Below are 17,631 nucleotides of genomic sequence, written 5' to 3' on the forward strand. Positions count from 1 at the left end.
TAGTGTACAACTTTAATAATTTCTAACAGCAAATACCTGGAATAGCAACTAAGTGTGTTCATTGTATTGTAGAGTGACTTCTTTGTAAGAATTTTTTAAGTGCTCTCTAGCTCAACTGCAGGCAAACATGAAAGATATCAAAGATCTTGTTTATCTCCACTCGTCCCAGTGGAATCAGGTGAATCCTTGCTAGTTTCAACAAAAACAGATTCAAAAGCAGCTTTCTGTTCATTCAGAGGAATCAGCAGCTGTGGCTGCTTTTAATTAGTGTTGTATTGGTCAAAGATGGTTGCTGCATAGAAATTTTACTGGATTCTAATGTTTTTCTACGTCTTCTTTTACCAAAATTGTGACATAATTAGCAGGTTTAAGTCCTGCTTTTTCAACCATCAACACTAGCCAGAAGCCCTTATGAAAAGAAGTATTGAAAACCATTCCATTGATCTAGTTAGGCTCAAAGTTGGGACTGATAAAAGTAGCTACAGTGGCATAGAAACATTCAAAGACCTTACAATTTAGGAGAGATGGTGTCTTCTCACTTTTACTTTTTTTATTTGCTGTTTGCTCCTCTTCTCTAGTACATCAAAGTAAGCCTGTGGGTTTTATACAAATGGGAAGGGGATCTGTCTCATTCCTTTGCTTAAGTGCAGCTTGAAGTTGTGTCAGCAAATGGTTTTAAGGAATGTGAACTTAAAGCTCTCAGTGGAGTCAGATTCTACAACCACTTCCTTCTCTCCTTCCCCATCCTCAGTGTCTCTGTACCAGGCCAGGTTAGGCTCAGAGCTTCTCATTCACCTGTTTAGCTAATAAAATAAGTAGAAAACTGAATTACAACTGCATTTTAGCCTTGTCTGAGTAGATCTGTCAAATGAAATGTCCACTAGTCACATTCCAGTTGCAATTATGGGTGTGGCTCCTAACGCATAAGGCATAGTTTGCCTACCAATGACCAGCAAACCAGACACTAAATGAGTAGTGTTGTTAACACTGTTCTCAATTTAATGATTGTAGGCAAGGATGTTTTTAATCTAATAATTAACTCATGGATGAAAATAAAAACTATAATGTTAGCAATTGCTTCAAAATTTTAATGAGTGAGGCAATAGTATACTATAATGGTTGTCAGTGTTTCCTCTTCCATACAGAAGTATAAACCCCTTAAGGAGAGAGACCATGTGTTATGCATTTTTGTATTTTGTGTAATTATTTAATTCAATTGTTCGATAACTATTTATTGAAAGCCTCCTAAATGAAGACAGTTTTAGGAATTTAGGATATAGCTATGTATAAATAAGATGCATTCCCTAAATGCATGGAGCTCATATTCTAGTGAGGAAGACAGATAAAAAACAAACAAATAAAAACATATAATGTGAGGCCAGCACTATTTATAAATATAAAGAAAAATAAAGCAGGTGAGGAAATAAAAGCTAGTGGCAGGGATGGATTTTAGATGGAGTTGATAGGAAAAACCTTTCTGTGGTAACAGGTAAACAGAAGACCAAGTGAAGTGAAGGCCTCATGGAGGGTATTTGAAGCAGATGAATTAGCATGTACAAAAATAATTATATGCCCACTGCTGTGCTTTAGAATTGTTGAAAATCTGTACAATAGAGGTGCAAAGCTAGTAATACTTTAATGAGTATTTATTATATGCCAAGCTCTGTTCTAAGTTAATAGATTGTGTCTTTAATCATTCTATAAAGTAGGTACTTATACTCATTACTCCCATTTTACAGGTAAATAAACCAAGATTCACAATAACTTGCCTAAGGTCCTCAGCAAGTAAGTGGTTGAACCTGAGGAGTTGAACTTAGGCTGTCTTTTGTTCACATGCATTTAACCATACTTTATACTAGTTATTAACTCATTGGTTAAGAAAGAGTTGTAGTAATCAGTTTTTATTATGTGCGTAAATGTGTTATATCAAATGCATGTATGAAAGCCTTTATGCAGAAAACCATATGGAATGAAGACTCCAAATCAAGCATTTAAAATAAGCGATGTTATTTTTAAATACTTTTAATAAATAGTTAATACAAATCCATTTTAAATCTCCATTTTTGAGTTAATATGGAAGCATTTCACTTATTTGAGCTTTTAATCACTAATAATTTATAGTAGCTGAACTTTTTCTGTTAACTCAATTTTTTCTCTTATAGCCAGTTAGCAGTTTTTATTAGCTTATTCATAGCTTTGTATTTTAATAACTTAGTGATTATTATATTAGAAGAATATAATAGAAAATACTTGACTAGATCACACTATTTAGAAAAATACTTGAATAGATCATGCTAATAGATGAGCCCTATTTTTATAACATATTTTATTGATTATGCTATTACAGTTGTCCCATTTTTTTCTCCCCTTTATTAACCTCAACCCTGTACAATCCTGCCACCTTAGTTCACATCTATGGGTCATATACATAAGTCCTTTGGTTTTCACATTTCCCATATTATTCTTAACCTCCCCTGTGTATTTTGTACCTGCCATTTATGCTTCTTATTCCCTGTACCTTTTCCCACATTTTCCCCTCCCCTTTCCCACTGATAACCCTCCATGTGATCTCTATTTTTGTGATGCTGCTCTTGTTCTAGTTGTTTGCTTAGTTCATTTTTGTTTTTGTTTTTTTTAGGTTCTGTTGTTGATATTTTGGAGTTTGTTATCATTTTACTGTTTGTATTTTTTATCTTCTTTTTCTTAGATAAATCCCTTTAACATTTCATATATAAGGGCTTGGTGATGATGAACTCCTTTAACTTGACCCTATCTGGGAAGCACGTTTTCTGCCCTTCCATTCTAAACGATATCTTTGCTGGATAGAGTAATCTTGGATGTAGGTTCTTGCTTTTCATGACTTCAAATACTTCTTTCCAACCCTTTCTTGCCTGTAAAGTTTCTTTTGAGAAATCAACTGATAGTCTTATGGGAACTCCTTTGTAGGTAACTGTCTTCTTTTCTCTTGCTTTTAAGAGTCTCGTTAAGTTCTTTTTTTAATATATTTTACTGATTATGCCATTACAGTTGTTCTCTTCTCCCCCTCTTCTCTCGTTAAGTTCTTGAGTAACTTAATAATGATGTCTCTTGGTGTGTCCTTTTTTGGATCCAACTTCTCTGGGACTCTCTGAGCTTCCTGGAAGTCTACTTCCTTTGCCAGATTAGGGAAGTTCCCTACATTATGTTTTCAAATAAGTTTTCAGTTTCTTGCTGTTCCCCTTCTCCTTCTGGCACCCTTATGATTTGGATGTTGGAACATTTAAAGATGTCCCGGAGGTTCCTAAGCCTCTCCTCACTTTTAAAATTCTTGTTTCTTCATTTTGTTCTGGTTGAATGTTTGTTTCTTCCTTCTGCTCCAAACCGTTGATTTGCATTTTAGTTTCCGTCTCTTCAGTATTGGTCCCTGTACATTTTCCTTTATTTCATTTTTCATAGCCTTCACTTTTCCCTCTGTTTTGTGCCCATATTAAACCCTTTCTGTGAGCATCCTGATTACCAGTATTTTGAACTCTGCATCTGATAGGTTGGCTATCTCTTTATCACTTAGTTATATTTTTTCTGGAGCTTTGATCTGTTCCTTCATCTGGGCCATATTTTATTGTCTTGGCATGCCAGTTATGTAGTAAGGGGTGGAGCCTTGGGTGTTTGCCAGGATGGGGCAACCCATGTGGCTGCATTATGGTGCTGTATGTGGGGGAGGAGTCCGAGAGGGAACAGTGCTGCTTACTCAGCTGTCTGTCAGCTTTCATTCACTTCATCCTCTACCCACAAGGAAATTGGGCCCTTCTGGTGCTGATTCCAAGGTAGCTGGTTTTGTGTGAATTGTAGGACCCTGTGGGTCTCTGCAATTAACTCTCCTGTGAGGATGGGAGTTTCTCCTGCCACCTCAACCCCCGAAGGTGTTTTCACTCAGAGATTTTGAGGCTTTATTTCCCGCACTGGACCTCTGGGTTGAGAGGTCTGTCTCACTCCCGAGTTGTACCTCCCAGTTTATCCACATGCAGATGTGGGACCACCTGCTCCTCCAGCTACCACCTTGCCACGAGTTCTCTGTGCTCTAGCTGCCCTCTCCACCCCTCCTACCAATCTAGATGAATGTTTCTTCTTTAAGTCGCTGGTTTTTGGACTTCCGTAGAGTTCAGTTTTCTGTCAGTTTTGCTAATTTTTTGCTTTTAAATTTGTTGTCTTTTTTTTTTTGGCTGTGCAACGTGGCGAAGTGTGTGTACCTTCACCTCCATCTTGGCCAGAAGTCCTACTCTGAGCACTATTTTTAAAATGTACTACTCTGATTCCAACAGGACATAAATCTTTAGATTCTTCCACTTATTGGCTGTCCACTTCAGTCCTCACTAGGAGATTATTTTAATAAATACAAAAATAAATTTGCTATGGCCCCATAAAAATGATCTCATAAATACTGGTTATATACCTAAAACAGCCCACAAAATCTCCATCAATCTCTTTAGCAGATGACCATGTCCATCCTGATCTTTTCCAAGATGTGAAGGTGCAAGGCTGGGTGATGTTCCAGTAGAAGGAGGAGGCTCGTTTCCCAGTATGAGGAAGAGGTGGCTCTAAAACCAGTGGATCTTTAGGCTCCCATGGTTGTAGTAGAGGAAGGTTCTAGCCAGTTGTGCTGCTGTCAGTCCAGAGGAGGTCTGGAGCAGGAAGAGTTCATGAGTGCTAGAACCTAGGTACAAGGTAGGGTTATGGTCAAGATATCTAGAGTTTTATATTTTTATTTTTTTATATAATCGTTATTATATTTTTCAATTACTATTTAGTTCCTTTATATCCCCTTCCCCCAAGCAATCACCACACTTGTCCATCAGTCCTTTTTCCTTACATAACTATAATAACCAAGTTAGTATATTTATGTTAATAAATGATGGCCTAGCTTTATTGGAATTTAGTAACCAAGTCTGAAGTCAGCTTTTACAGTTTCAGTGGGATAATTTTTAAAAATAGAAAATGTGTGTCTTCATTTGTAAACTGTAATTTCTCTTCAGTTCTATTCTCTTATATATCTATTCTATTAAGAGGGACCTCAGCAAATGGTTAAAACCTTCTCTAACAAGAAGGACTCCAGTTTTGTGTATTCCCTGTGCTGGATGTGCAAATATATTTGGAGGATTTTATATGAATAAATTGCTAGTAACTGTCATTTGTGGCTCTGAAGTCACATATGAATTATTTCTTTAAAACCAAGTGTCAGAAGAAGTCAGAATGAAAGTTCTAGCTATAAAACATGACATGTTAAGCTATAGCCATCCATATTTCATTGGCTGGGTAAAGACCTTTTATTTTTCATTCTTTTTTGAGTTCAGCATCTTACCACAACCTGGCCTGAAACTGTCTCAGTACCATAGAAGCTTTTCCTCAGACTCTGACAAATAGAACTCCAAATAAAAGGTGAAGTATATTGCCACAATTCTGAAACAATGCCACAAGCCTGAAACCACATTGCATTTGCCACATTGACCATAGTGGAGACTACTCTTGTGAGTAGTCTTGTGAACTCCATTTCTGCAGAAAAACCACTGTGCAGGGAAAAAAATAAAGGAATGGATGGGCCTTTGTTGAGTTCATTGTTCCATTTAATGCAGAATTCATTTGCCTCACAAAGCACTAATTGACATGTGATAACAGCTTCCTGAATAGGCTGTGAAGACACCAGAATAAAAAGGATTGGTACCAATTGTGGTGATAAGGCCCAAGTCCTTTCACTAATAAGCAAAAATGTTACACTATAAGCATGCACGTAGGGGATAATTCTGACAACTACAGTTCACCTTTTTAGAAATTAACTTTGATTTTCTTTTTCAAAGAAGAGATCTCCTTTTAACACAATTAAAATATTTACCTCTTACCCTAAAAAATCTGTCTGCTTGCTTGCATGTCTTTCTGTGCATCTACTTACCTATCTATCTTTAGAGCCCTCTGGTGGAAGCACGTAGCATATATAATTACCATACCTCAGATCTTAGTATTTAGTGAAATGTAAATGGTAATGCTAAAATAGCTAACTATTTTTTCTTGCATAGCTTTGCATGTTTGCACCAGTCTCAGTAGAGTAATAGGCTCCCAGCAATTAAACTTTTTGGTTCAGAATTTAAATGGTAACCAGCACAGCTATATCATTGACTAGATAGAACAAAATAACATTGAAAAAATGTGATAATGCCTGAAGTGAGGAGAAACTTACTATTGGAATGCATATGTTTGTTTTTCTCTTTATTTACTTACTTTGTTCACTTATTTATAGTTTACTCTTTTGCAGAAAGGATAATAGTCTCTGTGAATACAAAATGCTCACTGCTAGTGAACAGTCTTTTCAATAAAATTGTAAATGAAATGTATTCTACCTATATTTCATAAGACCCCTACAGTCTGAGAACAAATGAGGTGTTGAAATTGAAGACAGCTTATCTGCAAAGATGGGTCTCTTGCTGTTATATGATTTCAAAATCAATCTTAAGAGAGTACAGGCTGTTTGACAGGATGGCTGTAATGAATAGAGAGCACCCTTGTTTTCAAAAGTGAGACAAGATTAAATGACAATGCTACTTGAAAATCTCAGAGGTCGAATATTCAGTAAATCTTGAAATTCTATATTTAATTTCACTGTTATGAAATAATCCATTCTTTGTGAGAGAATTTCTACCCAGTAAGTCATGGCAGTTTGAAATTAATTTGGAGAGCTCAAGATTTATGGTTTAAAGTTGCACCTGGCTTGCAGTGCCTAACACACAGTTTCCCACTGAAATACTTTTGAAAAGTGATAAAACCTCACAATAACAGAAAAAATAGAACTAAGTTCTCTTTTTGATGATAATCTAGAAAAACTTTCTACTGCCCTTTTAGGCCTACTTATTTTAGGCCAACTAGAAATTAGGTAGGAAAACACTTTTAATGCCTTTCTACTGTTGGCAGCAAAAAAGACATCAGATTATTACCCACAATTGGACCTTGGTTCAGCAACCTCAGTACTTCAGTTCTGGCTAAGAAAGAACTCAGAGCTAAGACTCAAAGATAAGCAAATTTATGTAGAAAGTCAGAGGTAGAAGGAGTGAGCTACAGAAGAAGTGAGCAAGTTGGGCTGCATGGGCTCAGGATACAAGTTATACAGGCAAAAGAAGGGCCCTTGGATATTCAGAGAAAGTAGAAAGAATGCCCCTGGAGGGAGGAGAGGGGGAAAAACACACGTATACTCCAGAAAGAGAGAGTGCCCCCTGGGGACAAAGGGTGGAGAAAGGTATGGATGTTCTAGAGAAACAGACAGATAAACAGATACCATGCTGAGCTGTTTGTCTTGAGGGTTTTTATCTTTTATCTGGAGGTCTCAGGGGAGGATCTCAATAGAATATTCATCAGCTTCTCAGGTGTGCCCTTTCAGAGTCATGGTCTCTACTAACTGGTTGGCCCCAAGGCGGAGGTTCCTGATGGCATTGCCTCCACCTGGCCTTGCTGATTTTTGGGGCCTAGAGCTGGAACACAACAGGCCTAATCTATTATCTTTACAGATTAATGCTTAAGGGAGTGACTGTGGAAGGGTTTTTGAGAGTTGTGTGGCTATTCTCTGGTCCCTTTTCCTCCTGTAAGGGGATCTAGCACATGACTAGTGACATCCCAGGGGAGGAAAGGTCAAGGAGTGCTCAAACTACAGGACCAGCAATATGAAAGGTCAGCAGAGTCTGAACTACATAGCATATCACATGACCAGTCTGAACTCCCATAGCATATCACATGACCAGTGATATGCTAGGGAAGGAAAGGTCACCCTAGCAGTGAGGTCCAACCCTACAATTGTCCATTTGCTAGGTGCCCAGGGCTTTCCACCCTTGGTGACTTTGGTACTTGGTCTATCACCCTTGCTCTGCTCATGCCTCTCTAACTGCCTACTACACTATTATTATATTACTAATATTTTAAAAGGAAAGGTTTATACTGGTTAGAAAATGGACATATTACCTTGACTTTATAGTCTCTGCTTTCTGCACTACCCTGACATGCTTGCTCCTTTACCTTCTGTCAGTACAGGTCCTTCCACATTCATTCAGAGATGAAAGCTCCTGGAAATACCTGGCAGGAAGTTGTTGGGCTTGGGGAGAGTGTGCTGCATCTGGATAGTGTATTAGATAAACACTGTCAGTGGGGTGGATACAGGAGCATCCTTCTCCCTGGGTCTTCAGTTTTATCTCATGCATTTGTCTGCCATGGTGTTCAGTGTCTGCAAGAGTTCAGCCCACTGCAGCTAGTCCTGGATCCTAGAATTTAGCTATAAACTCTAGACACCAGCCCACTACCCGCCCAATGGCCTAAGGCAGGAATTCAGCCAAAAAATTACTAGACACCAAATGAAGCCTGTCCTAGTTCCCACATCTTGCTTTACTGCAGAATTCTTCCAGTGATTTCACAAGTACATAAATACTAATATCAAGTTAACATTATGTAGGAAGAATATTGCAGAAGAATGGCAGAGCTAATCATTTTCAAAACTCAGAAGAAAAGCACACCTTAAAAATTACAAGAAAAAAGTAGAAACTTATGCTTATTCTCTAGAGAATGCAAGGAGATAAACTATGAAATCAGGACACTAAAGCCATGGTAGAGTGCAGGCTAAGATTTAAAAAAAAAAGTGTTATAAAGGAGGTGGACAAGGTAAGGAACTATAAAAACAATTAAAAATGCAGTGGCTTCATTAAACTGTACTTGGGACAATAAAGAACAGAAGTGAGACAGGGAATAGTTAGTGTTGTGAGAAGTCTAACTGGAGCTCTCCCAGAGAGGACAGAGTTATGATGGAGGACAGAGTTATGATGATGATAGATGTCTTCACAGAGCTCAGCAAAGGAAAATAAGTAAGCATGATAATGTCCCCAGATGGAGAAGGTTCTTTGAGGTATTACAGGAGAGAATTCAGGGATACACTCACAGAAGAGTGGTTCAAGCAGCAGTGGCTAGATTTATTAAAGTGAAAGTATACTCAGAGAGAGTGGGCAGGCTGAAAGAGCAAATGCCCCTTAAAGCAGAAGTACACTCAGGGAGAGAGAGCAGGTAAGCTAAAAAAGCAACTGCATGGATCCTTTGGTATTATGATCCTTTTGTTCTCCTAGGCTGGTAGAAGAGTGAGTTTATTTAGAACTATCCCATCCCTAAAAAGAACAGGCTTATTTTTAAGCTATCCAATCCTGTCCTGTTTTCTTTAGGATAGTGTCCTACCACTCTGGCTCCTGCCCACAATTGTCTAGATTTGTCTACAGTGGGGCATGGAGAGGTATCAAAAATGCAATGCTAATTTATTATAATTGGTATAATTGAAGAGAGGTCACTTCAAGGCGACTTGTGTACAGGTCTGCCCAGGAGCTAATAATAGGCAATTCCCTCTGACCCTTTCACTCTCCTCACAGGATGCCTGTGGTTTTTCCCAGGCTTGTTGAGCTGGTGGAACTATGTCTTTTACTGTCCCCCACCCCATCGTGACTGCAAGGCTATTTACCCTGCTTAGACAAATGTTTTGGGGTTTTTGCTCCCTCTTTCCTTGTTAATATCTAACTAGCTACCTACTCTAACATTGGATGATAGGTTAGAAGTAACAGAGCTAGGAAAGGAGAAATTACCAAAAACATAATGGGAGAAAAATTGTCTAAGCCAAAAAAGGCCTGGCTATGCATATCTATAGGATTTACCATGTTTCATGTAAAATTCAGAGAGAGAAGCCACAACTAGATAACTCCAGGTTACATTTTTTTTTACAGGTACAATTTATTTATCCCCAAGCTTTTGCATCTTGTAGGTACAAATGAGAACAGACTATCCTTTAAAAATTATTTTTAGTAATAAATTACCTCTTCAGTTTGGTGGCTCCATAGCCTCACTCCCTAGAAGCAGAACCTCAGTTGAGCTTGCTAGGATATCCTGTCTCCCATGTGTGTGGGGAGTCCCTGTCCATGTCTTGCTCCTCGCTGGCAGGTATAACATTGCTTGGTTCACAGACCCCCTACCACAGAAAACAGCCCAGATCAGCCACTGCCGAGTTCACCCTGTGACTTTAGGATGCTGACATTTCTTGGGCAGCTAAAACCACTGTCATACCACTTTCCCTGTTGCTGCCTTAGTCCAAGTGTGAATCCAACCGCTCCCTTTTCTATTGAAGGGTTAACAGTAGTGGAATAGTATTCAAACCCTGAGAAAATTGCTCATGGCTACCAGATATGTTGTCTTTCAGAGCCTAAAACCCAAGTTCAACAACAAACATAAGGAGTCCCTTAAAGGACCACTTTTTGTTAGCTCATGGTCTGACATCTGGTAATCAAGTCTCATTTTTCCCCTTTCCAGGAGTTCTTCTAAGCATGTCTTGGTCTCCTTGGAGGCCCCAGATAGGAAAGGGTTTCCTCTTTCATGCTGAAGGCTTTCTCTCAAGCTCTCCCTTTGTATCCTAGAATCTGCCTTCTCCTGTAATGACAAACCAGGGGCACATTCACCATTTTCAGAGAAGTCCACTCCAAACACCCTCAAAGATGTGGCTTTCCCTTATAATCTCAAAGGGATAGCATCATCAGAGCATGAGAGAGCAACAGCAGCACAAAGGTTACATACACAAGTGTATACTTACATTGTCCCATTCCAAATTATAAAGAGAAAACAGACCCTTTCAGGTTTAACATGTTTCTAAGTCTGTGTGGCTCAATCTGTGTACATGAGCTACCTCTGACTGTACCAGTTAGGTTGTCACTTTATCTATGCACGTCTTATTCTGAAAGACCTTTCCAAGAAGAAAGCCTCTCTCAAGCATGTAAGTTGGGAGTGGGAGCTCAGCTCTGGGGTGATGGAGGTGGAAAATGACATCTCCTCTACATCTTGCTCCAAACATCACTGTCTTTGCCCAATGGCAAAGAAGGACATTGGCTTTCCATCCCAGCAGTGCTACATCTCTACATGTTCTCAGATGAAATATCCTTATATATGAAGATAAACATTTTTTTAAATCCTATAGGCATCCAGGTAGATTTTTTTTTACAAAGTAAAAGTGATCAGTCTCTACCTAAATTTCTTTGAAACATTAAATTCAGAACAGAATACTATAAGGGGTGTCCAAACTTTTTGTGTCTGTGGGCCACGCTGGAAGAACAGTTGTCTTGGGCTACACATTAAATACATTGTGACATGTAATCACAAAAAAACCTCAATGTTTTAAGTAAATTTATGACTTTGTAATGGGCCACATTCATAGCCATCCTGAGTTACATGTGGCCCATGGGCCACAGCTTGGACACCCTTGGTTTATCAAAGAATTTTTGATATTCATCAAGATATCTTTTACATAAAAAGTCAAAGATACTCTGTGATGTACAACAGCCATAAATAGATAACACTCATATATTCTTAAAAACATATCAATACATCAGCTTTGCAAAGAAAAAAGCTAGAAGGAAACATAATGGTTGCTTTAGTGATTTCTCTGCTTTATATTTCTTTTTTTTTTTTAATATTTTATTTATTTGTCTTTAGAGGGGAAGGGAAGGAGAGAGGGAGAGAAACATCAATGTATGGTTGCCTTTCTACGCCCCTGCTGGGATAGCCTGCAGGAATTGCAACCAGGCATGTGCCCCTGGGAACGAACGCGATCGCTGGTTCGCAGGTCCCCAATCAGAGCTACATCGCCTGGGCCTTGCATATTTCTTTTCCAAACTCTTCTTAATGTTCACCTCTTAATTATGAAAAGTAAAATAAGCAGTGGAAAAACTCAAACTAAAGATCATCTACAAGCAATAATAAAGAAAAAGAATAATAGAACTTCTGTAAGGGACAAAATATGCTGGGAACCCTGTTCCCAGCTAATACACTGTACAGCTGTAGATAATACAACAAAGAGTATGCTTTTTCATAAAATACCATCTCTTGCTTTAAATATACAAGCACTATACAAAAATACATATAAATATATAATATATTCCAATGTTTCACATGAAAGTGAAAAACATGGCATGTCCAATGAATAAAGCTAATTAATTAAAATATTATTTTAATCCTTTGAAAGACTAAGGACAATCATAAAGGGATTTTCACACTTGTATACCATCATTTTTTCTCTTCTGAACTTAGAATTTTCACTTAAATTCTCTTCTTGGTTTATTAATAGGTTGAGCAATATCATACTGTCATTTTCCATGGCCCACAAGGAAGCTTGCAGGACTACATAGTATATCAGCTTGCAGTCTGCATGAAGGTACCAATTACTTGCATACCCTCTTCTTTTCTTTGAAAACTCAAATGTGTGCAGAACTAACCAGTGTCCTTCCTTATCAAAGCACAAGCAAATGACTTCAGGATTCTCCTGTGAAATAGTGAGAGCGGAAGTGGATGCTGGTTTCTCTAAGGAACAGCTAGTAGACCTGTTCATCAGTAGCGGTAAGACCATTTCAGCAAACTGAACTGTAATAACCAAAGGCATGCTCTTCAGTGATCCCATTAAAGCCAGTAAAGTTGTTGCTTGGAAATAAAATCCACTTTTCAATTATTCAACAGCTATGGGATGAAAATTGGCAACTCAGGTGAACATTTGCAAAAATTACGCATCAACAGTTGTAAAAATATATACATCATTATACTTATTTTACATTCTGCATTTTCTTCTTTTTAAATCTTTTTAAAATAAGTCATCTATGTGAGCATACTGTATTACTGGCACCAGAGTATACCAAGGAGAAATTGGTGGGAGCAGTCTACCCTAGTGGGACTGAGTATTGCATCACTGATACTGTTTAGAATTGCATGGTGATAATAAGAGATTGGTTATGGTAATTTTTATTATTGAACTACCTTCTTCACACCACCCTCAGTATGGTATTCACTGGCACTTTGCTAAACACATTGCATGCATTTAATCTCTGACAACACTATGAAAGGAGGTATAATTATCTCCATTTCAAAGGTGAGGAAATAGGCACAGAGAAGATCAATAACTTGCCACAATTACATGGTGAAAGAACGAGGATTAAATGCGTTTTCTTGAATTGTACATCTTAGGTTTCAGAGTTTAAGACTATGACCATTTCACCACAGGTGGAATTAGCATAGCCCTGCATAGGGTAGCATGACTAGTGACTATGACACAAAACTGAAATGAAGCATACCCCAGTTTCCACAGGATAAGAGCCACAGAGAGCCCTGGGGAGCAGCTGAAGAGGGGAGGCAGTTAGTTGTAAGATACATGAAGGATGGTTTGAAGCCCAAATTCAGATCTCCCTTTTGGAGGGAGGGATTCTTCTCATCTTTGGAGCTGTAATCAAGTGTACTATCTTGTGGCTGGGGCAGCTGTTGACCAAGTTTAGGAAGAAGGAAATGACCAGTAGTTCCTAACTCAAGAAATAAAATTAAGAGGCAGATTTGGGGATGGACTGAAGATTCCTAGACGCACACTTTGGATACAGGAAAATCCCGCTAGAATCTGAATGTTGCTGTAGTACCCAGGCTAGCCTTTGGCCAGAAAGCAGTGAATGTTAGCTACAGAAAACTGTTTCCTCTGAAGATGTTATTAATAATAGCTAAAATTTATTAAGCTCTTATTCTGGTAGGACCTATTCTAAACACCCTGATTTATAAACATGAAACACTTGAAATAAGAGATTAAGTACTTTGGCCCTGGCTAGTGTGTATTGAGTACCAGCCTGTGAATCAAAGAATTGCCAGTTCGATTCCCAGTCAGGGCACATGCCTGGCTTGTGGGTCAGGTCCCCAGTTGGGGGCATGTGAGAGGCAACCACACATTGATGTTTCTCTCCCTCCCTTTCTCCTCCCTTCCCTTCTCTCTAGAAATAAATAAAATCTTAAAAAGAAACAAGAGAGAGGTTAAGTACTTTGCATAAGGTCCTTCAGCTAAGACACAGAAGAAGACTTAAACCCAAACATCTGACTCCTGAACACAATCTGAATCACTGCTAGCCACTTCTTAAAAACACCTGTGCCAAAATTTCTGTTTCCCTTTTAGTTATGTAATTAATGCACTGCACGTTTTTTGGCTTTGTCTTTTTTTTATCTCAAAGTAAGAAGCTAAAATATTTTTCTCTCCCTATCAGATAGATAGCAACTACAGACTGTATTCCACTTAAGCCTAGAGAGCTAAGAACATAGATGAGCAGTGAAGTAGGTCATGAGGTGACCTAAGGTGGATGACTCACATTTCTAAATCTATGGGGAAAATCTTGGATTTGTGGCCCAGGATTGCATCCAACGCTGGCAGCATTGCATGATTCTCTGGTGTGTTTGGAAAGAAAAAAGAACTAAAAATTATTTCCCCCCCCCAAAGAAAAAGAACTCCTCTTAATGATTTTCAAATTTGGTTAATGGCACAAGTCTTTTGGTCCCTCGAAGTAGAAACTCAGGTCTTATTCACAGGCTTGAAAACTTACATGACCACAGGTGCCAACAAGCCACATTAACAGATGAACCAGGCTGGATGGGGCTGGAGGGAGGAGGAGGCATGTCTCCATTTACCTTGAAGGTAGCTCTCAGCTCCAGCAGCTTGTTACTGGCAGAAGTGTAGATTTAGTGTCCTGAGATCTTATAACTTTTAGGAAGAAGCCAGAAATTTAGGTATTTATGTGAAATGTATGGTTTTGTCCTTTCAGTATTGTCAGCTATTTCAATTTTTAAAGCAATAGGAGACTGACATAGAACCCCGAGGTCCTCTCACTCATGGACCCATCACCCCAATCCCATAGCCAGTCCACAGTTATGTCCTGCCAAGTTGCTCTCTGTGTGCATTTTCCTTCATTGCCATCAGCACCACCTTACTTTCTGCCCCCTTTGCCTATTTCTTATATGCTTTCCTGTAAGTGGCTGCTCTGCTTGTTTCTTCTCTCTGAATGCCCCTCAGAAGCCAGCCCCTGATTAAAAGTTCTCTGTGGTTCCTGCTCCTCACATCCTTCCATTGCCCACTAAATTAAGTCAATGCTATTCAAGACCTTCTGTCCAAGGACATTCATTCATCTGATTTGCTTATTTGACCCTTATTTATTTTTTATCTAGCTATAACATTATATATGATTATTGGTTACAGTGTGTTGATTTGATATACTTGTACATTGAAAAACGATTACGATCATCACCCCACATAATTACCATTTCTTTTTTTGTGGCAAGAACATATTTTAGTAACTTTCATATGTATAATAATAGATTGTTAACCATAGTCATGCTATACATTAGATCCCCAAAATTTATTTGTTTTATAAACATCTCCCCATTTTCCTGATCCCCCTGTGCCACCAACCACCATTCTACTCTCTCTGTTTCTATGAGTTTGGCGTTTTCAGATTCCACATATGTGATATATGGTTTTTGTTTGCCTGATTTACATCACTTAGCATAATGCCCTCAAGGTTTATCCACGTTGTCACAAATGGCAGGATTTTCTTCTTTCCTATGACTAGATAATATTCCATTGTGTGTGTGTGTGTAATGATATTTTCTTTATCTATTTATCTGTTGTTTAACACTTAAGTTGTTTCCTTATCTTGCCTATTGTAAAAGATGCTGCAGTGAATATAGGGGAGCATATATCTTTTTAACATCCTGGTTTCATCTTTTTGGGATATATACCTAAATTGCTGGATCATATGGTAGTTATATTTTGAATTTTTTTGTGGACTCTTCGTACTGTTTTCCATGGTAGCTGCACAAATTCCTGCCAACAGTATACAATGGTTCCCTCTTGTTCACATCCTTGCCAATACTTATCTCTTCTTTTTTTAATAATAGTTATTCTGACAAGCATGAAGCAATAGGCCATTTTGATTTTGATTTGCATTTTTCTGAAGATTAGTAATGTTGAGTTTTCATGTACCCATTGGCCATTAGTATGTCTTCTTTATAATATCTGACTTTTTAAAAAATAGATGCCTATCCTCCTGCAAAATATGGTGTTTCTTACATGTTTTTCCTACTGTCCACGTGTTTGTTCTTTCTGCAATTTTCACCTAGAATTATAAAGTGAACACACAATCCTTTTACTTCCAACACACAGTACAACTCCCACATGGCAGGTACTACACAAAGTATATTATACAGTACTCATTAAAATAGATATGACCTATGACAAGAAAAATCCCTATTTAAAATGCTCTAAAGACACCTCAAATGAAGGCCTCTCTGATCCCTCCCAAAATGACAGCTTCCTTTAATGAACAGCAGTAGACTTTGTTTAAACCTCTGTTTCCCACCTAACTATAGGTCAAGGCAGTGAGGATATTATTTGGGCTGTTGCGTTGGCTCAAACACATGTTATATACTGAGCTCTTTGAAGGCTAGTAATGTGTAGCTTTTTTTTTAACTTTACATTGCACACTGATTGCCAATGATTATATGTTGAAGAAGGGTGAATCTTACACAGAAAATAGAATGGGAAAAGAAAAAAGAAATGCGAGTCATATTCAGGTGTCAGCAAGTAGAAGAACTTGCATGGAGTGAAGGCAGTAAGAAATACGATTAGAGAGTGCAGGGGTTGATAAGGGAGGAGTTGATAGGGCATAGGGCTATAGAGTTAATTAAATTTGAAAAATGAAGTATATTTTAAATTTTATTTTTTAACTGAAATGTAATTAATATGTAACATACTAATTGCACATATATAACGCAATGATTCAGCATTTGCATGTATTGCAAAATGACCACCACAATAAGTCCAGTTAATATCTGTCATCATACATAATTTAAAAAGTTTTTTCTTGTGATGAAAACTTTTAAGATCTACTTTCTTAACAACTTTCAAATATACAATATCATATTACTGACCATAGTCACCATGCTGTACAGTGCATGAAAAATGAAGTATTTAAGCAGTAGACTGGGGCCCCCCAAATCTCCCATCTACTTTCTTATGTAGGAAATGGTGTGTCATCTCCAAATATGAAAGGATTTTGTTCTGTGTTTGGAGATGATAAGCAATTATTATCAGTAAGTAAAAGATAAGTCATTTGTAAACATCAAATACATTTAAAAAGGATGGCTATCATAAACAAAGCAAAAAAAAAAGAGAGGCAGAAAGAAAAAGAAGACAGAACAGGGGGGAAATGGGGGGGGCAAGAACTTCTAAAAATAACTAAATAAAATTAAAATAAAAAAAATAAAAAAAATAAAAAGGAAGCTTCTTTTTAAAATAGCAGTGCTAAGACACAAACACAAAGTTCATCTGCTAAGACCTTCAATGCAGTTGTCCAACTTAGCTGCCTGAGCTTTATGATCCATTCCTCAATTTGCCTCATTTCCCATGTCTAGTCAGTCTTTAGTTCTGTTGAATCTGCTTCCTATCTTTCATTTCTACCTCCTACTCTTCATTCACCATACCAACTCTCATTTCTCGCTCAGAAACTAAGGAGTCCTCAACACTAACATTTCTTGTTTGTTCTGGACTTCTCTCCATCTATGAGCTTCTGTAGGCTCAGTCCAGAAGACAAAACTGCTCATAATAGTTCCCTGCTATTATGCTGCAATGGTTCCAGAATAAAATGTAGAGTTCCCTGAATGTTATGTCAATAACATTATGGTCCAGCCTTTGTCTGACCTTGCTCTTGCTACCGTCTAACCTTATCTCCTAAAACTCTCTCCACCATCACCATCATTTTCTCAGTA

The 17,631-nt window shown here is 38.0% G+C and overlaps 1 protein-coding gene across 1 annotated transcript in view; it reads left to right on the forward strand.

Annotated features, from left to right (window-relative positions):
* CTTNBP2 (cortactin binding protein 2) overlaps positions 1-17,631 on the forward strand; it is a 195,605-nt gene that overhangs the window by 132,899 nt on the left and 45,075 nt on the right. The window contains 2 exon segments of the mRNA XM_053662975.1: positions 12,143-12,229; positions 12,312-12,411. Coding sequence (XP_053518950.1) covers positions 12,143-12,229; positions 12,312-12,411 — 187 coding nt within the window.

This window comes from Artibeus jamaicensis, unplaced genomic scaffold (genome assembly GCF_021234435.1).
Source record: "Artibeus jamaicensis isolate MK-2021 breed Jamaican fruit bat unplaced genomic scaffold, CSHL_Jam_final contig_311, whole genome shotgun sequence".
NCBI classification, from domain to species: Eukaryota; Metazoa; Chordata; class Mammalia; order Chiroptera; family Phyllostomidae; genus Artibeus; species Artibeus jamaicensis.